This window comes from Ceratotherium simum, chromosome 17, assembly GCF_057802395.1.
Source record: "Ceratotherium simum simum isolate JZ-2026a chromosome 17, ASM5780239v1, whole genome shotgun sequence".
NCBI lineage: Eukaryota > Metazoa > Chordata > Mammalia > Perissodactyla > Rhinocerotidae > Ceratotherium > Ceratotherium simum.
Window position 1 is genome coordinate 52759164 of NC_141916.1, and position 24849 is coordinate 52784012.

At 39.3% G+C, this 24849-nt stretch overlaps 1 protein-coding gene across 2 annotated transcripts in view; it reads right to left on the reverse strand.

Moving 5' to 3' along the window:
- Positions 1–24849, reverse strand: part of SLC2A3 (solute carrier family 2 member 3) — a 77706-nt gene that overhangs the window by 13612 nt on the left and 39245 nt on the right. The window contains exon 1 of one of the 2 annotated variants that reach the window (XM_014793956.2): positions 435–603. The exons of the other annotated variant lie outside the window; for it this stretch is intronic. Coding sequence (XP_014649442.1) covers positions 435–449 — 15 coding nt within the window. The 5' untranslated portion in view covers positions 450–603. Of the gene's footprint in view, positions 1–434; positions 604–24849 lie in introns of those variants that run through there. 2 annotated transcript variants of the gene reach the window in all.

Sequence of the window (24849 nt, forward strand, 5' to 3'; positions counted from 1 at the left end):
TGCCTCCAGACAAATTCCAGGTCCTTTCAAGGTCTAATGCTTCCAGAGAAATCCTTATGCTGGCTCTGAGACCCACACTTGTGATCAACACAATCAAACAGCCCCTGGTCCCCTCAACACTCTATCTTCCCATCCTCACATCCTCAGGAGCGTGTAATTATGTAAGGAAAAAAAAAAAATCTGAGATGCAAACACAACTTCACCAGGTGACTTTCCGTACAACAGAAGATGAACGGTGCTGGGATAAATCCTTTATAGGATATGACATTCAAAGAGAACTGGTGAGGCTGTAGCATTGCAGGCTGAAGAATGCAAAGGCCTTCACATGGCTAGGCCACTTACAATAAAATAGAACACAGCAATCACCATTAAGGTTTGCCTTTCTGAGCGTACCCCAAACAAGCAAAAATAACTGGTAATTGTGTCATTCTTACCTTCTGTGTCCCCATGGCCCTAATTTAATTCTTTTCGAATCTTCAAGAAAGATCTAGGAGTGGGATTCCAGAAACACCTCTTCCAGCCAACAAAACCTTCAAAATGTCCTCGGCAGCAAGTTTTCCTTCAAGTCCTCAGATGTGCTCCTATATCTCACCCACACTGTTCAGAGATGACGCCAGGCACCCATTTATAATCTCTACAAAGGGTGGAGCCTGGAAGGGGACAAGCCCCCGCCTCCCCCAGCCCCACCCTATACCCGCCCCCAAGTAATCTCATGACCTCTGAGAATTTTTTGACCTCAAATTCTGGCCCCACCCTAGGCAACGAGTCACTCCCTCCCCTCCTTTTAAAACCACATCCTTTACCCTCCCCACTCCGTTTTTTTAAGCCCATCCTCCTTCCCTCTTTTAATAGCAGCTACAGCCTCTTAGTTTCACAGACAAAATGCTACCAGAAAAGCCTGGAGGGAGGGCAAATACGTTTTATCTTCTGCTCTCACATTTGCTCTGAATGAAATCAATCTATGAAGAGATGAGAACAATTATTATCTATGTAAGGCAAAGTTGAGTGGGTGCTGCTATCTGAGAATTAAGGTTGTTTGAAGGAGTGTAAGCAGAAAGAATTCATAATCCTATAAATTTATCAGCCGCTTTTTGATTGTAGGCTGGGTCTACAATCTTGAAGGAGAGGGAAGGACAATCTGAGAGAAGAAAAGGGAGGGAAAAATTGGGCTAGTTTTTGGCTCTACTTGTCTTCTGATTAGCATAATCTTTCCTGGGAGGAAGGAAACCTGAATACCCAGGAGCCAGACCAACTCTCCCAGGCTGCAGGAAAGAGAGAACCAACTGCCTGTGGAACACAATCCAAAGTCCTTAACACAGCATTCACCATACCATCCGTTCTGAATTCTAGCCATTCTGCAATGTTTTGCCCCTCGTCTCAGGTTTACAGCATCTAGAGATGGAACAATTATCAAATTCAGGTATTTGCTGAGCACATACTATGTATCAGGTCCTCTCCAAGAAGTTGCGGATTCATCAGTATAAAGGACAAAAAAATCCTGACCCTTAAGGAATTTATAGTATTTCCCTTCTTCCACATAAAAAATAAAAAAGGGCAAGGCCAACTGATTCTTACACAGATGGAGAGAATTATCAATATCCTAGTAATTATAGACTGTGAATTTCTTGCGTCAGATAAATATATGATTACTAAGCTATGAAAGAAAACTGAGCAAGATGAGTAAGAAAAACAGATAAGGACAATGTGAACAGTGGAAGATGAAGGATGACAAAAGGAGAGAGAGAGGTAGCTCCAGTGTGAGTAAACAAAGCAAAACAATTTAGTTGTGGTTAAAGAGTTGGGTAAGTGACAGATAATATCAAAGCTTTGCTGGAGGGGAAATATCAAAAGTCAAATTCCTAATGGCCATTAATTTGTAGCCTAGCAACCCCTTCAGTATGGGGGAAGAGGGTGTTAGGTGAAAGAAGCCTGGTAAACGGATACAATTTTTCCAGTATGTAGCGGAGGAAGTGCGCCTTCCTGTGGGGTTTTGGTTGAAGACCTACAATTCAAATCGATACTACTGGACCTGAAACAAACCAGATGTTTCCCTCCCTTAAATGAGAGTATGTTCTAAATCTGACTGTTAGCTAAGAGAACTGAGGACAAGTGAAAGATGACATCCAAGAAAACATTCCCTGAGTTCACACTTCCCCTCCCCCATCTCATCCTGGTTTTCCAGGAAACACTGGGCCTAGAGGCCCCTTTAGTTACCACAGCAACTGAATTTAGCAGCGAAGGACAAAGAATATCCTGTAGGGCAGCGCTGTCCAATAGAAATATAATTCAAGCCACTTAAGAAATATTAAAATTTCCAGTAGCCACATTAAAAATTTAAAAAGAAACAAGAGAAATTAATTTTAATAATTATTTTATTTGACCCAATATATCCAAAATACTATCATTTCAGCATGTAATCAATATAAAAATTATTAATAAGATAATTTACTTTTTTTTCCTACTAAGTCTTCAAAATCCAGTGTATATTTTACATTTACAACAGATCTCCATTTTAGACTCTAAGTTTTCTACAGTTAAAGTAATATGTTATTCTATCAAAACAACAAAGTTGTGTTTAATGGGAAAATATTTTCAATTGCTTCACTTTTAAATCAATTAAAATTAACAATTCAATTCCTCAGGCTCGCAGCTGGACCTTGCAGCTGATATTAAGACCACGTTGTCCTCTTTTCCTCTCCTTTTTTCTCCAATGTTTTTTATCTTTGACTTTTATTTATTATTTGTCTCACAATGTCATTCTTGGCTTTAAATCACTTGGTCTTTTCTTTCTCCCTCTCCCTAGCCTTAGAATAATTATTCTTTAATGTTTTCCAAGAGTAAATGACATGAGTGAGAGTAAAAAGTAGGTCTGTCTTACCTCTTCATTTACTTAGAGCAGGCTTCAATGTACTTCCAGAACACAGCGTTTGCTCCAGTAATTATCTGACCAATATTTATTGAAAGAATAAATGAAATAATTGTGAAGGCCCAGGAATACATCTGTTCCAAAATAATTTGTGTAAAACAGCTATGGAGAAAGACAATACTGAGGGTAAAGTTTTAGATGTTTGAAATCTGTAGAATATTTTCTTGGTAAAAAAAGGAGGGAGGGTGAAAGGAAGACAGATCTGAAACTTGTTTTCTCTGGCTAAACTCAATCTGAGAAAATTAACTTTAAAAACTAAAAACAGGGGCCAGCCCCGTGGCTTAGCAGTTAAGTGCGCGGGCTCCGCTGCTGGCGGCCCGGGTTCGGATCCCGGGCGTGCACGGACGCACCGCTTCTCCGGCCATGCTGAGGCCGCGTCCCACATACAGGAACTAGAAGGATGTGCAGCTATGACATACAACAATCTACTGGGGCTTTGGAGGGAAAAAAAAAATAAATAAAATCTTTAAAAACTAAAAACAGAACTACCATACAATCCAGCTGTTCCATTTCTGGGTATTTATCCAAAGAACGCAAAACACTAATTTGAAAAGATATATGTACCCCTATGTTCATTGCAGCATTATCCACAATAGCCAAGACTAGGAAACAACCTAAGTGCCCAATGACAGATGAATGGATAAAGAAGATGTGGTGTGTATATATCTCTCTCTCTCTCTCCACATAATGGAATACTACTCAGCCATAAAAAAGATGAAATTGTGCCATTTGCAACAACATGGGTGGACCTTGAGGGTATTATGCTAAGCAAAATAAGTCTAATAGAGAAAGACAAATAGTGTATGATTTCACTCATATGCAGAAGATGAACAAACACACACAAAAATACAGAGAACAGATTGGTGGTTACCAGGGGGAAAGAGGGAGGTTGGGCGAAGGGGAAAGGGGTCAAGGGGCCCATGTCTACAGTGACGGATGGCAACTAGACTTTTGGTGGGGAACACGACATAGTATATACAGATACAGAAGGTGAAATATAATGATATGCACCTGAAATTTATACAGTGTTATAAATCAATGTTACCTCAATAAAAAAGAAAAAAAAAGCTAAGCAGGAGAGAGTGTTCTACTTCTAGAAATATATATATTTTAAAGGTTATAATGAATTCAACTGAATCTCAAGCATCTACAGGTATGCTGAACATATTGAGACAAATGCTTCTCCAGCAAGTGGAGCCTGATAAGCTCCTGAGGCTCAGAAACCAGTTCAATACTGGACTTGTCCCCAGAGTAACAGAGACATCCAAGTTAGGCAGTGATGCGTTTTGGGGAGATTGGTTGGTTGACTGAGGTCTTCAGTGCACTTTGGGAGTAGGTCCCACTAGATTCGAAGCTCCACTCGGTCAGGAGACAGCTCTAGTGATCCATCTAGAGGGAGTATGCCAAGGTAGACCAGCAAGGTAAATGCCCTAAAACACATATCCTCTGTCACTTGATTCCTGTGAGATGTTCTTCCATCTTTACTGAAAACAAAAGAGGAGGGAATGTGGTGGATACATGTCAAAATAGAATAGATTGGAGAGGAATATTATGAAATTCCCATCTAATAGTTTAATGTAGGTCTGCTTAGAAGAAAGAAAATGAATGGAATAATAGTTTGAAATATCTTAGATCCAAATGCAAATATCTGCAGACTGTATATCTCAATCCTAGCTTCATGCTACTTTATGGGAGGATGTTTGCTAGTGTGATAACCAAGTGGGAAAACAAACAAACCAAAAATCGGAAAATCAGAGAATACAGGGCTTTAAACACTTCGAGGTAAAGACAGGGAAAACTGCCTCTTTCACAGAACAATGTAAATGGCATTTCAAGGCACACAAAGAGCTAGTGACTGCTCTAAAGACTGCCAAAGTTAATTCTACTCTTTGCTTGTATTTGTAATATTCCTTATAAAGAACAACTTTTGTTACAGTATCTTATTTTTCAATCTTCCTTTATTAGGTTAGGTATAGGCCGAGTTCATTTTAAATCTGAAAACACTGTAGAAAATAAACCCACAGGGTGAAGAAAGAAAAAATTGGAGAAATGTTGATTTTCCTGTCTAAAATGGGTTTCAACCATTCATCACTCCAACTGATCCTAAATCCCAGCTCCTAGATCCTTATCACTTTCTAAGGGGTCTTCCCTCCTCCAATTTCCTTCAAAAATTAATTCATCACATACCAGCGCTAGACGAATTACCCCAAATGAAAATTTTAATCATATCAATCTCCTACTCAAATACTTGCAATAGTTATTGAATAGTTTATATCAGTGCTGTCCAACAGAAATGTAATGTGTCATGTATGAAATTTAAAATTTTCCAGTAGCCACATTTAAAAAAATGAAAAGAAATGAGCTGTTAATTTTAATAATATATTTTATTTAACCCAGTATGTCCCAAATAGTCTCATTTAAACATGTAAGTAATATAAACATTATTAATGAGGTATTTTATTCTTTTTTTTTTTGGTACTAGATCTTCGAAACCCAATCTGTATTTTACACTTACAGCACATCCTAATTGGGACAGTAAATTTTCAACAATCAAGGTGAAATGTAGTCCTATTTATTTATTTATTTTTCCCCAAAGCCCCAGTAGATAGTTGTATGTCATAGTTGCACAGCCTTTTAGTTGCTGTATGTGGGACGCGGCCTCAGCATGGTCGGAGAAACGGTGCCTCGATGCGCGACCGGGATCCGAACCCGGGCCGCCAGCAGGGGAGTACGTGCACCCAACCGCTAAGCCACGGGGCTGGCCCTTATTTTTATGTATTTATTTATTTTTTAAATGTAGTCCTATTAAAACAACAAAGGTTTAACAAAAACATTTTACACTGCTTCAAATTGTTTTTTACACAGCTTCAATTTTTAAATACAAACTTAAGTGGATTAAAATGGGATGAAATTAACAATTAAGTTCCTCAGTCATGTTAGCCACATTTCACGTGCTCAACAGCCACATGTGGCTACCATATTGGACAGTGCAGACTTGACTCCTTAGCATGATCCCAACCTAACATTCCAGTCTTATCTGGAACATAGACTATATACCCCAGAAGTATATCTCCCCTTTGCCCAAGCCAAACTGAACTGTCAGTTTTCAAACAGGCCCCATTTCCTGCCTCACAGTTTTTACTTTGCTATTGTCTCTGCCTTAAAAAGTTCTTTCATCCCTGCTTGTAAAAATAATTCCCATCCTTCAAGGGTCAACTAAAACGCAAAATCCTGCAAGTCAAAGGAAATCCATTTGAAGCTTATACATGACTTATGACACTCCATTCTTTTTTTTTTTTAATAATTTTATTTATTTATTTATTTTTCCCCAAAGCCCCAGTAGATAGTTGTATATCATAGCTGCATATCCTTCTAGTTGCTGTACGTGGGATGCGGCCTCAGCATGGCCAGAGAAGCAGTGCGTCGGTGTGTGCCCAGGATCAGAACCCGGGTCGCCAGCAGCAGAGCGCGTGCACTTAACCGCTAAGCCACGGGGCCGGCTCCTCCATTCTATCTTGAGTTTTAGATGTCTAGGTTGGAACTCCATGGGAGTATGAACTGGTTCGGTTGTTTTTGTCTGGCCCAGAACAGAATAAGGCTCTAATACATGTTAGTTGAATCGATAATGGTTATACGTGGAAGTGGCAAGATGGAAATCTGATGAAGGCCTTTCAGAGGGATGCAGGATCCAGACAATGGAACACCAGTAGGAACATCTTCAAGTCTTAACTGAAGCATTACCTCCTCTTTTAACTGTCTTCTTTGTCTGTCTCCCTAATTTACATGTGAATCTCTTAAGAACAGGGAATTTGTCGTATCTCCATTCTCAGGTGTTTCACATAGTGCTAGACATATGAATGAACAACTGAATGATCAAAAGAAAAAATTAAAACATCAACACTTGAGTTCCCACTAAAGCATTTAGTTTAGGAAGATCATACAGTCATGTTTCCTGGCCACACAAACAGGACAAGGCTGTCAGTAGACGTAAACTTAGTGAGTACATTAACCTATAACCATTATGTGGGGTTCTTGCACTCTTCTCTATATGCCTGAAGAGCTATCATTGAATATATAATATAGCACTACCGCAAGATTCAAACTACGAACTCATCATGCTTGTAATTCACATACTAAAATTATTCCATATGGTCTGGCGAAAATCATTCCACATGGGACAAAATTGCCATCAGGATTGCCTTGGAAAATCTGGGGCATCTGGTCCTTGTATAACATAGTGTTCGCATCAACTCTCTGTGTAATTTTTAAACTTTTAAAGTTTGTAAGTGGTTGGCACACAGAAAGCTTTGATGTTTGTTGTATTAATTACAGAGCACAGATAGAAACAATATGCACCTTTTTTCTTTTTTATAGTAAGTGGCAGTAGGACTTCAAATCTGCCAGCCATAGGTCCTTTCATTTTATAGTAGCCATCTTTGTCATCACAGGTATTAAAACATTGTCTATAGTTGTAACAGTGGATGTATTAATGTTGACCAAAATTCTCTTTAAATTTCATTTAAATAAATTTTTTATTTTGCCTAATATTACTAGTCTTTAATACGAGGATATGCTGTGAGCTCTGATTCATAAAGAGGTTAGCAATGGTGTGCTTGAACCAGCTCATGAGAGCCAATTGTGCACATTTGTTCCCAACTCTGTGTTCAGTGATGTCATGGGGGTAACCTGAAATCTATCATGGTGGGGGATTTACACCCTGGAAATTGGCAAATGCTACAAATCAGAGTCTTTTTCTTTTTTAAGCGCTAACTTACCAGTGACTAATACTATTCTCCACTAAAAGTAAGTAAAGCTTCTTAGAGAAATAGCTGATTCCATATCTGAGGCTAAGAAACAGAAGATGAAGGGCCGGCCAGGTGGTGCAGGTGGTTAAGTGCTCGTGTTCTGCTGCGGGAGCCTGGGGTTTGCCAGTTCGGATCCCGGGTGCACACCGAAGCACTGCTTAGCAAGCCATGCTGTGGCGGCGTCCCATATAAAGTGGAGGAAGATGGGCACCGATGTTAACCCAGGGCCAGTCTTTCTCAGCAAAAAAGAGGAGTATTGGCAGATGTTAGCACAGGGCTGATCTCCTCACAAAAAAAAAAAAAAAACAGAAATAGAAGATGAGCCTGGAACATCTTACTGTGTTAGAAAGCAAGGAAGCTTTCTTTTTTTTTTTATTTTAATTTTTTTATCTTCGTGAGGAGGATTCACCCTGAGCTAACATCCGTTGCCAATCTTCCTTTTTTTTTGTTTTTTTTTTGCTTGAGGAAGATTAGCCATGAGCTAACATCTGTGCCAGTCTTCCTCTGTTTTGTATGTGGGATGCCTCCACAGCATGGCTGATGAGTGGAGTAAGTCTGCCTCCAGGATCAGAACCCGAGAACCCGGGCTGCTGAAGCGGAGTGTGCAGAACTTTAACCACTTGGCCACGGGGCTGGCCCCCGCAAGGAAGCTTTCAAAGAGTAATGTGGTCATGTCAAAAGGACACAGAACCAATTTAACAGGGACTCTCACTGTCCAAGTTAAGATAATTTGGACATCAAAAAAAGAATATTTCTGAGGTTAACATATTGTAAATCTAAGAAATCCATAATGATACCAAAAAGAAAAAAAGGTAACATAAAGTATTCTAAAAAGAAAGTGAATAGAATAAAACATTTCTGCTAAATCTTATTATTCAATTATATTTACTCATTTATTTTGTTCATGAACAATATAGAAACAAGTAAATGTAAATGTAGAAGGCATTTTCATTTAGAAGGCATTTTCTGACTCAAGAGGAATATTGGTAGAATGATTCTATGAATATGGCCTCAAGTCAAAGGCAGATGTAATATCCTAAATTTAAGTGGATGTAATTTTAAGTATTCTTAGAAATTGTACATTCCTGAGAATATGAAAGAATGAAAATTCTGTCAGAGCCAGGGGTCTTTAAAGTGATATTTCTTTGAATCTCAACAAGTTCAAGGCCTTGAAGTTATGGCTACTGTAAAATAAAAATGGACCTGTGGCTGTCAGAATTGAAGTTTTAAGGTTACTAATTTTTAGAAAGATTTCAGATCGTTCCACCTACATTATATAATTTATTCAATACATATTTATTAAACACTATGTTAAACTGAGCCACTTAAGGAAAACAATGACCATACCAGTTAATATGCATTATCTACTAATGACTCAGATGAGACACAAACAATCCATTAATTAATGAGAAAATAACTTGCTAGTGTTACACACACAGCTGGCAAATATAAAACTCTTGAACAACAGGATATGATGAGCTTCCAGGTTGAACATATCCACATTTGGGGAGGGTGATGCACCCCAGTTCCATGGGGACAGAAGCTTTTGCTCTAAGGATCCTTCTGGACCTCGCCCTATGTACGTCTTCATCTGTGTCCTTTATAACAAACTGGTAAACGTAAGTAAATGTTTCTCTGAGTTCTGTGAGCCACTCTAGCAAATTAATTAAACCCAAAACGGGGGTCATGGGAACTTCCGATTTATAGCCAGCTGAAGCAGGGGCAATCTTATGAGACTGAGCCCATAACTTGTGGGAGCTGATGCTATCTCCCAAGTAGATAGTGTCAGAATTGAGTTAAATTGGTAGGGCACCCAGTTAGTGTCGGCTGAGAATTGGAGAATTACTTGGTGGTGTGGAAAAACACACATCGGAGCCTGCCATAACAATACACCACAGAATGGATGGCTTAAACAACAGAAATTTATTTTCTCACAATTCTGGAGGCTCGAGGTCCAAGATTAAGGTGTTGGCAGGCTTGGTTCCTCCTGAGGCTTCTCTCCTTGACTTGTAGATGGCTGGCTTCTTGATGTGTTCTCACGTGGCCTTTTTCTCTGTGCGCGTGCATCCCTGGTGTCTCTTTGAGCGTTTAAATTTCCTCTTCTTGTAAGAACATCAGTCAGATTGGATCAGGGCCCACCCTAATAGCCTCATTTTAACTTAATCACTCCTTTAAAAGCTGTATCTCCTAATACAATCATATTCTGAGGTACTGGGGGTTAAGACTTCAGAATGAATTTTCAGGGGGGCACAATTCAGTCCATAACCCCATGTTATTGGAGACTCACTCTTTTGTACTCTTCCATCTTGTACTCTTCCTTTCCAACTGGCTAAGTCCTGGTCATACTTCAATAACCAGCATCTCTTCCCGTTTGTGAAACATTCCCAGACAAACCTAAGAAGATATGATTTTCTTGTGCCACAATCTATCTCAAACATACATACATTATAGTATTTATTAAATCCCATAGTGATTATTTGTTTACATATTTGCTTACCTTTCTAAATTGTGAGCACTCTGAGGGCAGAGACTTTATCTTACCTATCTTTATGCCCACAGTGCCTAACAAATAGGTGAACAAAAAAATGTTTGTTAAATTAGATGAATAAAACATGTCCAAAGTATATCCTTAGGACTGTTGAGCATCTAAACAAGCTATAACCTAATTAGTAAATTATATAACATGATTATACAAATGATTCATTGATAAAGGTAGTGGTTCATAGAAGTCTCAAAAAATGTTCTTTAGACAAGAAAATCCTTTTAGGGATATATGTGGATGGGGCTTGATAACTCAATTAAGGTGGTCCATTTTCTTTTATTTCCTGAGAATCATTCCTTAACGTATTTAAAGATCACAAGTATACCAGCATCCTTGAAGCTTTATTTTTCATTGGTAAAGTATAAAGTCAATTTATTTATTTATTTATTTATTTTTTTGCTAAGGAAGATTCGCCCTGAGCTAACACCTGCTGCCAATCTTCCTCTTTTTGTATGTGAGCCGCTGCCACTGCATGGCCACTGACAGACGAGTGGTGTAGGTCCACGCCCAGGAACTGAATCCAGGCCACCAAAGCGGAGTGTGCTGAACTCAACCACTAGGCCACTGGGGTTGGCCCTCAAGTCAATTTAAAAAATATACAATCAGTCTTTTGTCTGTTTTGTTGGTACCACCCATCTCTGAAGTTCTGTCTAATCAATCAGCAACACTCTCTGTTTGACATTCAAAAAAAACTTTAGTAGTAGCCTAGGCTTGTTCACTTAATTGGTGAGCATATATGGTTGAGGACTTGTATCCTTAGTGTAGCATTAAAATGCTACAGGCTATATGCCTAATTTAAATAGGTATCTTGAAATGTGAGCTTTTGGTTAATATCTTATCTCTCAGAACATCTCATTTTATATGTTTTGGGTCTGTTGTCAATTTTAAAGTGGGTACTTTCTAAGTGTATTTAACATAGACAAATCTATTACTACACTGTATTATTGTGTATATCACTAAAAATGTTTTGCTATTACTGTTTTACAAATTTATTCCCCCAAATGAACTGTGAGCTTCCTGACAGAAATGACTACACCTTATTTGCCTCAATATTCTGAATATCTGATGCATTATAAGTAACGAATAAATGTTTGTTGAGTGAAAAGTTGACATAAGTGAAGTATTTTATTTTATTTTATTTTTATTTATTTATTTATTTTTATAAATTTTATTTTCCCCCAAAGCCCCAGTAGATAGTTGTATGTCATAGCTGCACATCCTTCTAGTTACTGTATGTGGGATGCGGCCTCAGCATGGCCGGAGAAGCGGTGCGTCGGTGCGCGTCCGGGATCCAAACCCGGGCCACCAGTAGCGGAGCACGCTCACTTAACCGCTAAGCCACGGGGCTGGCCCAAGTGAAGCATTTAAAAATAGAGCCAGAGCAGCTAATTCAGAGGAACTGCCTGCACGTCTTACTCCTTGAACCTTTGGACTGTTTGAACTGGGCCAGACCTTTGGACTGGGCCAAACCAACAGTGTCTTCCAAACAACTGTTTGTAAAGCTAACAGGGGAGCAGACATCCTGACCACAAAGACTAATAACTATGAACTCTCTTTCTGAAGACAGAATCAGTAACCAGCCACGTATAGCTAAAGAACAACCTAGTTTATTAACACCTATAGAAGATTTTTTTCCTCTTCCTCTTCTTTTCATGTAATTACCCCCTACCTTTCCCCATAAAAACTCTCCTCTTTCACCCTGTAATTGGGACACTATTTGAGTTTCTACCTGAATCTGTGCTCCTCGAACTGCAATTCTTTGATCTCAAATAAATGCTTTGTCTCTTAAAATGGTTTCTGTTTTTGAAGGTTGACATATGGTGTCAGAAGTGGGATATGAAGCAATCTCATCTTTGTGGACCAGCATCCCCTAGAAATGGATACAGTACCTACGAGAGTCCTTTGTTCTCACAGCTTCCATGGACCACCAGCTCCTCCAACTGTGAGTCTTCTCTGATCTCCCTTCCTTTTGGTTGAGGTCATTGACTTTCTTTGGGATTCTGTGGGCAATAGCCCAATCTGGAGTTGATCAACCAGGAGACAACTGTCTCAAAGCTGGCTCACAGCTATTGCTGTCTGGAAGGGTTTCCCTGTTTGAGCCAGCTCATTGCTGCTCATGGCTGTTGCAGTCTGGAAGGGTTTATTCTCTATCTGGTGAGTACTCAGTGAGTCTTTTGTGTCATTTGTCCAAACGGCAGTAGCCAGTGGGTCAGAGGTACAGGTAACAATCTGGGGCTTGCAACTGGGGCATCTCTTTGTCTCTCTGTCTTTTTGTCTAGCTGTGCTTTAACATAATAATTTCATCTTTTAAAAGTTCCCAAGATGTTCCTCCCATGGGAACTCCAGCTGGGTTTATGTTTAAGAACTACGATCCTTCCTCTTGTAAATTTTTGTCCTGGTGGACCAATAATGCTAAAGATGACTTAAAATTACAGTCGCCACTTTGGAGCTCTTCTGAGCTTCCAAAACTTGTCTTTTTGCACACTAGACTTGAGAACAACAGATTTAAGACCAGAAAAAAGATCTTTAATTTCTAAAGAGTCAAGCGCACCACCTTCTGTCACACCTGCTTACAAACTATGGTCCTGGAAGCTACAAGTACTTACAAAGGACAGCAAAATCTTATTAAGCTTGTTTTGTGTCCTGAAAACTTAGCTTGGTAACCGTCAGGTTGGGGGCCCAAAATATGATTGGACAGAAATGTGAGTTGCACCCAATTTGTGGCCAGATATGGCTGGGCAAAATTGCAGGTTGAACTCTATTTGTGTCTAGGCTCCTACCAAACTGCTGCCAGCCCTTAGGGGAATTACATTGGCCATTATAAGGAATGTTCTAATTAGGTAAGAAAATTTAAGAAATGCATTTAAAAGCAAAGGCTTTGGGCCGGCCCCGTGGCTTAGTGGTTAAGTGCGTGTGCTCCGCTACTGGCGGCCCGGGTTCGGATCCCGGGCGCGCACTGATGCACCGCTTCTCCAGCCATGCTGAGGCTGTGTCCCACATACAGCAACTAGAAGGATACGCAACTATGACATACAACTATCTACTGGGGCTTTGGGGAAGGAAAAAAAAAAAAAAAAAAGGGAGGAAGATTGGCAATAGATGTTAGCTCAGAGCCGATCTTCCTTAGCAAAAAAAGGAGGGTTAGCACGGATGTTAGCTCAGGGCTGATCTTCCTCACAAAAAAAATAAATAAATAATAAAATAGAGCCAGAGCAGCCAATTCAGAGGACCTGCCTGTATGTCTTACTCCTTGAACCTTTGGACTGTTTGAACTGGGCCAGACCTTTGGACTGGGCCAAACCAACAGTGTCTTCCAAACAACTGTTTGTAAAGCTAACAGGGGAGCAGACATCCTGACCACAACGACTGATGATTATGGACTCTCTTTCTGAAGACAGAATCAGTAACCACCCATGTAGAGCTAAAGAACAACCTAGCTTATTAATACATATAGAAGATTTTTTTTTCCTCTTCCTCTTCTTTTCATGTAATTACCCCCTTCCTTTCCCCATAAAAACCCTCCTCTTTCATCCAGTAATTGGAACACTATTTGGGTTTCTACCTGAACCTGTGCTCCCCGAATTGAAATTCTTTGATCTCATATAAATGCTTTGCCTCTTAAACTGGTTTCTGTTTTTGAAGGTTGACAGCTGAGAGCAATGAATAAATGAATGTTGATCAGAGATTAATTTCACAGGATTCAAATAGAACTGAACACAGTTTTAATTGTATTTATAGCCTGACTGTCTCTAAAAAGGATGGGTTAACAAACAAAAGAATAGTGGCCTGTATTTCTTTCCTTTTTTTTTTTTTTTTTGTAAGGAAGATTAGCCCTGAGCTAACATCTGTTGCCAATCCTCCTCTTTTTACTAAGGAAGACTAGCCCTGGGCTAACATCCGTGCCCATTTTCCTCTCCTTTATATGGGATGCTGCCACAGCATGGCTTGACAAGCCGTGAGTCGGGGTGTGCCCGGGATCTGAACCCCGGGCCGCCAAAGCGGAGCGTGCGCACTTAACCGCTAAGCCACCGGACTGGCCCCGTGGCATTTCTTAAACAGAAATGCTTATTTGATGAAAATAGATGGTTAAAATTTGTTATTACCCACCATTAAGATGACCAATTCCCTTGTAACTCATTCTATAAGTAAGCATTACTCTAATACCAAAACCAGACAGAGAGATTACAAGATAAGACAACTACAGATCAATATCTCTCATGAACATAGATGAAAAAAATCCTTAACAAAATATTGGCAAATTTAACATAAAAATGAATAAAAAGAATTATACACCATGATCAAGTGGAATTTATTCCAGGTATGCCAGGCTGGTTCAATATTTCAAAATCAATTAATGTAATCTATCATATCAACAGGCTAAAAAGAAAAATCACCTAATCATGTCAACATATGCAAAAAAGCATTTGACAAAATTCAACACCTATTTATGATAAAAACTCTCAGGAAACTAAGAATAGAGGAGAACTTCTTTAACTTGATAAAGACTATCTACAAGAAAACCTACAGCTAACAATATACTTAAATGATGAGAAACTCAAAGCTTTCCCATTAAGATCAGGAACAAGGCTAGGTTGTCCCTTCTCACCACTCCTTTTCAACATTGTAGTAGAAGTACTAGCTAATGTAATAAGACAAAAAAATAAAACGAAAGGTATACAGATCAGGAATGAAGAAATAAAAGTCTTTATTTGAACATGACATGATTGTCTATGTAGAAAATCCAAAAATTGACCAAAAAATTCCTAAAACTAATAAACAATTCTAGCAACATTGCAAGATACAAGGTTAATATACAAAAGTCAATCACATTCCTATACGTTAGCAATAAAAAAGTGGAATTTGACATTGAAAACACAATAGCATTTGTATTAGCATCCAAAAAAGGGAAATATTTAGATATAAATCTAACAAAATGTGTACAAGATCTATATGAAGCAAACTACAAAATTCTGATGAATCATAAAAGAACTAAATAAATGGAGAAATAGTATACATTCACGGATAGGAAGACTCAAATTGTCAAGATGTCAGGTCTTCACAACCTGATCTATAGATTCAACGCAATCTCAATCAATATTCCAGCAAGCTATTTTGTGGATATTGAAAAACTCATTCTAAAGTTTACATGAGGAGGCAAAAGATCCAGAATGGCCAACACAATATCGAAGGAGAAGAACAAAGTTGGAAGATTGACACTATCTGTCTGACTTCAAGACTTACTATAAAGCCTCAGTAATCAAGATATTGTAATATCTCAGTAAAGCCTCAGTAATCAAGATTTCCTATTGGTGAAAGAATACACAAACAGATCAGTGGAACAGAATAGAAAGCCCAGAAAGACCCATATAAATACAGTCAACTAATTTTTGACAAAGAAACAAAAGTAACACAATGGAGCAGGGATAGTCTCAACAAACGATGCTCGAACAATGGCACATCCACATGCAAAAAAAAAATATATATATATATGTAATCCAGACATAGATCTTACACCCCTCACAAAAATTAACTCCAAATGGATTATAGATCTAAATGTAAAACATAAAGCTGTAAAACTTCTAGAAGATAACATAGGAGAAAATCTAGATGACCATGGGTATGGCACTGACTTTTTAGATATAACACTAAAGGCATAATCCATGAAAGCAATAATTAATAAGTTGGACTTTATTAAAATTTTCTGCTCTGCAAAAGACACTGTCAAGAGAATAAGAAGACAAGCCACAGACTGGGAGAAAATATTTGCAAAAGACACATCTGATAAAAGACCATTATCCAAAATATACAAAGAACTCTCAAAGTTCAACAATAAGAAAACAAACAACCTGATTAAAAAATAGGCCAAAGATCTTAACAGACACCTCACCAAAGAAGATATACAGGGCTGGCCCCGTGGCTTAGTGGTTGAGTGCACACGCTCTGCTGCTGGTGGCCCGGGTTCGGATCCCGGGCGCGCACCGACACACCGCTTCTCTGGCCATGCTGAGGCCGCGTCCCACATACAGCAACTAGAAGGATGTGCAACTATGACATACAACTATCTAACAGGGTTTTGGGTTAAAAAAAAGGAGGAGGATTAGCACGGATGTTAGCTCAGGGCTGATCTTCCTCACAAAAAAAAAAAAAAAAGAAGATATACAGACAGCAAGTAAGCATATGAAAAGATGCTCCACATCATATGTCATAAGGGAAATGCAAATTAAAACAACAATGAGATACAACTATACACCTATTAGGATGGCCAAAACATGGAACACTGAATACCAAATGCAGACAGGATGTGGTCCAACAGGAACTCACACAGATTGCTAGTGGGAATGCAAAATGGTACAGGGACTTTGGAAGACAATTTGGTCGCTTCTTACAAAACTAAACATACTGTCACTATTTGATCCAGCAATCACGCTCCTTGGTATTGACCGAAAGGAGCTGAAAATTTATGTGCACACAAAGACTTGTACACAGATATTTATAGCAGCTTTAATTCAAAATTGCCGGGCCGGCTCCGTGGCTTGGCGGTTAAGTGCGCGCTCTGATGCTGGCGGCCCGGGTTCGGATCCCAGGCACGCCCCAAGGTACCACTTCTCCGTCCAACCCGAGGCCGAGTCCCACGTACAGCAACTAGCAGGATGTGAACCTATGACATACAACTATCTACTGGGGCTTTGGGGGGAAAAAAATGAATAAATAAAATCTTTAAAAAAAAAAAAAAAAAAGTTGTTCAAAATTGCCAAAACTTGGAAGCAAGGAAGAGATCCTTGAACAGGTGAATGTATAAACAAACTGGTACATCCACTATTCAGCACTAAAAAGAAATGAGCTATAAAGCCATGAACAGACATAGAGGACCCTTAAATGCATATTACTAAGTGAAAGAAGCCAATCTGAAAAGGCTACATACTGTATGGTTCCAACTATACAACATTCTGCAAAAGGCAAAACTATGGATACAGTAAAAAAGATCACTGGTTGCCAGGGGTTAGGGGGGCAGGGATCAGTAGGTGGAACACAGAGGATTTTTAGGGCAGTGAAACTATTCTATATAATGCTGTAATGACATATATCATTATACATTTGTCCAAATCCATAGAACGTACAAAACCAAGAGTGAACCCTAATATAAAGTATGGACTTTTATGATGTGTCAGCGTAGGGAATGCAAAAGTGACTGACTGAATGAATGAATATTTGCTAGGGCCTCAGAGTTTATCAGGTTTTTTTTTTCACTTGCATTATCTCATTTAATTTTCCAATAATTCCATGAGCTGATTATTATGGCCTTTGATTTAAATACTGAAATTGAGACAGAGAGAAATTAAATACCTGTTCAAATGTCTAAATTCTAGTTCATATCCTAGTTCATGTTCCTAGACTGAGATTCTGCTCTTTTGACTTCCAAGCCTCTGCTTAGTCATTTACACTTAACTACAACTATTCTCTCTCCCACCTGTTCTTCCTAGTGTTGATAATAAGAGGAAACAGATAACATACTAATGCCAAGTCTCTGCTGTGTGTTAAAAAGGGTATATAGTGAGTGAGGAAGATATTTGTGCCCCACCCAAGGCTGTGGTCAGTAAGGGGAGATGTCAGACAAGGAGCTTCTGCTTTAGTGGTGGATCATCATTTCAGGGAAGCATTGAGATGCTCTGCAAGGAGAGAGTGTCACTTCTTTCTCTAATCCTGGAAGAAGACAAGTTAAGAAAACACTGGAGAAGAGAGTCTATAAATATAAACCCAAAGATTTTTCCCTGTGCTACTATCTTTCAAAATTAATTTGGCATAGGGGGATTGAGGAGAGTTTGGGGCTGAATTGTGGGCAGCTGTTGTATAAGATAGTGGTTTTTTTAGTTTGAATTGTGACATAAAAACTCACTTCTCCCTCTTAGTAACCTGGTTCTTCCTTTTTCTTCAGATCTTCCTTTGTCAACTATAATGACCTACTTATCTTTCTAGATATTGTTTACGGCATATTCTAACATATTATTATTGATTATTAAGTATAACAGACACGATGCTATGGCATGGTAGAATCCATTTAATCTCCGCCAAGTATTAAAAAGTACTCGATTCAAAAAAAAAATAATTACTTGGAATTGGCAAACAGACTTAAAAGCATGAAATGAGGTTTCTAAGGAGATAAGTACTAAATAAGGGATTATATTCAAAGAAGTTTTGGAGTATGGTATTAACAGCAAAGTTTACTGCTCCTTCCATATGATGTTCTTACCAACTGATTAATTGTTTGATAGAAATTAATAATTGGATTTCATTAAAGCAGTGACAAGGAGCAAGCCTAGTTGACTGATCAGGCAGGGCTTAAAAGGTGAGTTGTTCTAGTGAAATCGACAAGAGATAGATAATTAATTTTTAATTGGCATTCTGGTTTACCAATAAGAATGAAGAGTTTATGTCCAGTCAATACATTCTCTCCCATACAGATCTGTCTGCCTCCAAAACGAAACTTTAATTTCCCCCAAATATTTATCAAATGTCTACTCTAAATAATGTACTGTGGCAAGTATTGAGAGGGTGATGGAAAAGATGCTGGAGGAAGAGACACAGAAATGAAATGAGCACAGCCTCTGCTTTCAAGATTGGACGAGATTGCTTGTATATGGAATTGGTCATTTTTTTTTTAAGATTTTATTTTTTTAAGATGCTCAACATCACTAATCTTCAGGGAAATGCAAATCAAAACTACAATGACATATCACCTCACACCTTGGCTATTTATCAAAAGCCAAAAGGTGTGATGGCTTGTGAATGGCTATTTATCAAAAAGACAAAAAAATAACTGGGTCTGGCCCCATGGCCTAGTGGTCAAGTTCACCACGCTCCACTTTGGCAGCCTGGGTTCAGTTCCTGGATGCGGACTTACACCACGTGTCAGCGGCCATGCTGGGGTGGTGACCCACATACAAAATAGAGGAAGATTGGCACAAATGTTAGCTCAGGGCAAATCTTCCTCAAGCAAAAAGAGGAAGATTGGCAACAGATGTTAGCTCAGGGTGAATCTTCCTTAGCAAAAAAAAAAGTAAAAAATAAAAGAGAAAAAAATAACAAGTGTTGGAGAGGATACGGAGAAAAGGGAATCCTGGTGCACTGTTGGTGGGAATGTAAACTGGTGCAACCACTATAGAAAACAGTAGGGAGGTTCCTCAAAAAATTAAAAATAGAACTATCCAGCAATTCCACTTCTGGGTATTTATCCAAAGAAAACAAAAACACTAATTCAAAAACACATATGCACCCCTATGTTCATTGCAGCATTTTTTATAATAGCCAAGATATGGAAGCAACCTAAGGGTCCAAAGGTAGATGAATGGATAAGGAAGATGTGGTGTATAAATATATATATATATACAATGGAATATTAATTGGCCATAAAAAGAATGAAATCTTGCCATTTGTGACAATATGGATGGACTTAGAGGGTATTATGCTAAATGAAATAAGTCAGACAGAGAAAGACAAATACCATATGATTTAACTTATATGTAGAATCTAAAAACAAAACAAAACAGGAACAGATTCAAAGATACAGAGAACAAACTGGTGGTTACCATTGGGGGGGGGATAGGCAAAATAGGTGAAGGAAATTAAGAGGTACAAACTTCCAGTTATAAAATGAATAAGTCATGGGATGTAATGTATACAGAATATAGTTAATATTGTAATAACTTTGTATGATAACAGAAAGTAGACTTATTGTGGTGAGCATTTCGTAACGTATATAAATATTGAATCACTGTGTTGTACACCTGAAACTAATATAATGTTATTGTCAATTATACTGGAATTTAAAAAAAAGATTTTTTTTAGAGCAGTTTTAGGTTTACAGCAAAATTAAGAGGAAGGTACAGAGATTTCCCATATACCTGCTGCCCCCACACATGCATAGCCTCCTCCATTATAAACATCTCCCGCCAGAGGGGTACACTTGTTACAACTGATGAACCTACATGTCTATCCTATGCCTGTCCTACCGGTGTATTTTGGAAGCACATAACTTGTCTGGTTTCACACGTTCACAGCTGGAGAGGAATTTTGTCTCAGGATGAATCACTCCTCCAGTCTCACCCACACCTGATTTAGATGATGTTCAGATGAAACTTTGGACTTGGAATTGATGTTGGACTGGGATAAGACTTTTGGGGCTGTTGGAATGGAGGTGAATGTATTTTGCATGTGAGAAGGACATGAATTTTGGGGGGCCAGAGGGTGGGGTGTTATGGACTGAACTGTGTCCTTCTAAAATTCATACGTTGAACCTCTAACCTCCAGTACCTTAGAATGTAACTGTATTTGGAGAGAGACACTTTGAACAGTTTATTAAGTTTAAATGAAGTCATAAGAATGGAGCCTCAATCCATATGACTGGTGTCCTTACAAGAAGAGAAAGAGATACCAGGGATGTGCGCACAGAGAAAAGGCCATGTGAGGACACAGCGAGAAGGTAGCCATCTGCAAGGAAAGAGGTCTCTGGAGAAACGAACCCTGCTGGCATCCTGATCTTGGACTGCCAGCTTCCAGAACTGTGAGAAAGTAAATTTCTGTGACTTAACCCACCCAGTCTGTGGTATTTTGTTATGGCAGCCCTAGCAGACTAATACAACAGAAATAAACACAGAAATAAATACATAATGTTAAGTAATGATAAGGGAGCTTTGAAGAGTAATATAGCAAAGTAAGGTAATAAAGAATTTGGGGAGGTGTTATTTAAGGTAGGGTGATTAGGGTTGATCTCGGTAAAGATAACATTTGAACAGAAACCTGAATGACACGAAGGAGCAAGCCTTGGGAGAATTTGTGAGAACAGCATTTCAAACAGAAGGCATTTCAAATACAAAGACACCAAGAGGAGGATGTGTGCTTGGCATGGTGCTAAAAGGCTGATTTGCAGGAGTGGAGTGAACCAGGAACAGAGAGGTAGGAGAAATGATGTTGGAGAGACAAGGAGTCTGATCATGCAGAGCATTGTAAGCAATGATGAGGATCCTGGATTATATTTTAAATGTGACAGAAAGCCAGGAAGCTGCAAAGCCATTTTAGGTTTTTGGGTGAAGGAGTGATACTAGTTGATTTATATATTTTTTTAAAGTATTTGCTGTTAAATGGAGAAGATTCTGGAGGAGAGCAAGAGTAGAAACACTGACCAATTAGGAGGCTACTCGTCCAGGTGAGAATTGATGAGGGCTTGGACAAAGTAGTAGTAGTGGAAGCAGTGAATTGCTGCTGGATTTGAAATATATTTTCAAGAGAGAACCAACAGGGCCGGCTCCGTGGCTTAGCGGTTAAGTGCGCGCGCTCTGATGCTGGCGGCCCGGGTTCGGATCCCGGGAGCGCCCCGAGGCACCACTTCTCCGTCCAACGTGAGGCCGAGTCCCACGTACAGCAACTAGAAGGATGTGAACCTATGACATACAACTATCTACTGGGGCTTTGGGGGGAAAAAACTGAATAAATAAAATCTTAAAAAAAAAAAAAAAAAAAAAAGAGAGAACCAACAGAATTAACCGATAGTCTAGATGTTGGGCATGAAAGAAAAAAAAGGAGTCAAGAATGATCCTAAGAGTTTTGGCCTGAGCATCAGGACAACTGGAGTTGTTATTTACTTCAATCAGGAAAGCAGAGGGGCTGGCCTGGTGGCGTAGCGGTTAAGTGCGTGCACTCCACTGCTGCGGCCTGGGGTTCGGATCCTGGCTGCGCACCGAAGCACCGCTTGTCAAGCTATGCAGTGGCGGCGGCCCATATGAAGTAGAGGAAGATGGGCACGGATGTTAGCCCAGGGCCAGTCTTCCGCAGCAAAAAGAGGAGGGTTGGCAGATGTTAGCTCAGGGCTGATCTTCCTCACCAAAAAAAAAAAAAAAAAAAGGAAAGCAGAGAGAGGAGCAGGTTTGAGGGTTCAAATTAAGAGTTTTGTTTTAGACATGTGAAGTCTGAGACATTGTGAGGATAAGCACTAACAACAAAACACTCTCCTCTTTCATCCCTAGATTCTAGGAATATAAAGATACAAAAGATATGGTTCCTGCCTTTAAAGTCTCATGGAAGGGGAGAGAGAGACATAAATGCCAGTGGTTTTTTTGTTTTGTTTTTTTATTAACAGATTTTATTTTGGGGGAGCAGTTTTAAGTTCACAGAAAAATTGAGTGGAAAGTACTTAGAGCTCCCATATACTCCTTCAACTTCCCTATTATTAACATCCATTAGTGTACTACATTTGTTAAAACTGATGAACCTACACTGATACATCACAGTCACCCCAAGTCCATACTTTACATTAGGATTCACCCTTGGTCTTGTACATTTTGAGTTTGGACAAATGTATAATGACATGTATCCATCATTAGTATCATATAGAATAGTTTCACTGCCCTAAAAAAAATTTCTGTCCTCTGCCTATTTATCCCTCCTCCCCCATCCCCAACCCCTGACAACCAGTGTTTTTATTATTTCCGTAGTTTTGCCTTTTACAGAATGTCATATGGATGAATCATACAGTATGTAGGCTTTTCAGATTGGCTTCTTTCACTTAGTAATAAGCACTTACAGGTCCTCCACACCTTTTCATTTCTTTGTTTAGCGCTGAATAATATTCCATTGTCTGGATGTACCACAGTTTATCTATTCACCTACTGAAGGACATCTTGGTTGCTTCCAGGTTTTGGCAATTATGAATAAAGCTGCTATAAACATTTGTGTACAGGTTGTTGTGTGGACGTAGGTTTTCAACTCATCTGGGTAAATGTCAAGAAGTGTGATTGCTGCATCATAAACAAGAATTTTATTTTATTTATTTATGTTTTTTAATTTTATTTATTCATTTTTTCCCCCAAAGCCCCAGTAGATAGTTGTATGTCATAGTTGCACAGCCTTCTAGTTGCTGTATGTGGGACTCGGCCTCAGCACGGCCGGAGAAGCAGTTCGTCGGTGCGCGCCCGGGATCCGAACCCGGGCCGCCAGCAGCGGAGCGCGCGCACTTAACCGCCAAGCCACGGGGCCGGCCCATAAACAAGAATTTTAAATGTCAACTTCTATACAAGCCTCCATAGGGAAGACAGACTATTGTTTGCAGCAAGCAAAGAGCTTTCTTTGAGTTCCTTAAGTTTACTCCAGCAATGTTCTAAAACTATAAATGTCCTTCCTTCTCTGTGTGGGTATCAGTTTGACACAATCACCAGGATACCCCTGCCTAGCTCATTTACAGGAAGACAGCTACCGAATACCGATAACTGAAGTGCTCACACTGACTCATATCCACCCTTTCAAAAAACCATACCCAAGTGCCAATCTGTAGATGAAATAAGGAGCAAAACCACTTTTCAATACAATACTTCATAATTAAAGGTGTACGTTCTTTCACCCTAACTTTGGTGACCTTGCAGCCCAGCAGAGCCCAAATACTTAGAAAAAGTCCATCAAGTTCTCTGGAAGAAAAAGCTATTGAAGCTCTAGGGTGGTGTTTGTTAATATGGGTTCTAAGATGGACTAGGCAGATACACAAACTCCCTGAAAGTGAATGCAAATGTTGTATTTCAGTGTACTTTTCTGAGGGGGAGGGGAACCATAAGCTCTTATCACAGTCTCAAAGAGGAGTACAAGCCCCAGAAGACAACCAAAGGAGCTGCCAAACATTGGATGTGGTAGGAAGGGGGAAGAGAAGAATCTGACCTCTCCTGAGTCATCACAGGAAGTCTAGTGTGGAAACTGCAGGCACTGTCTGCTTTCACATTGATTCTCCTCCCACTCTTAGAGATGGTCTGGGTAGAATCACAAAGAACAAGCTTTTTTCAGGTCAGAGGCTCTAAATTCCCCCTAGCAGAGGGAGGTTAAGAGAAAGCAGTCCTCTCCGAGTGTAGGAACAGTGTCACTTATTATTAGGGTACTTTAGCAAGTACAACCGATCCTCAGAACAGGGCATAGTTTGAAGAGACTAAAAATCTTCACCTTTACTCATCCAAGTGGGCACTGTAATATTTTAGCATTTTCCTTTAGCAACTCAAAGAGGAAGAGATGTGAAGCAGTGGAGGCAAAGCCCTCCTGAGCTAAAGTGAGAATCACGTATTCTCCTTATCAAAACTGTCCACACTACATGCATTCAACAAATTTTATCAAGTGCCTGTTATGTGCCATACAGTGTTCTAGCCACTGTACTTGTAATTATTCTATGTCTCCTATATGTGCTTCATTAACAAGCGCCATGCGATCTTTCTGTGTAGTGAAAAAGCAGCTTCCCTAATTTACAAACTTTTTCAGAAATAACCAAGGCTGTTGGCCTTCTTGTTTTCAGTCTCAAATTGAATCTGGCAGTTACAGAAATATTTGGATACGGCGGGCCCAGAAACCAAAGAATCTCTTTTAGTCGGTTGTCTACGCTGTAGGTTAGCCCCGCCTGCCTGCGTTTTTAAGAGGCTACGTAAACTAGTGCAGACGTGCTTTATAGAACGTCAGTAAAATCTCCGAAGTGACCAGTTCCATCACTCAAAGTTGACCAAAGTCTCCTGTCTCTTCTTTATTTTTATGCTTCTCCCATCCTGCTACAGAATTCATTT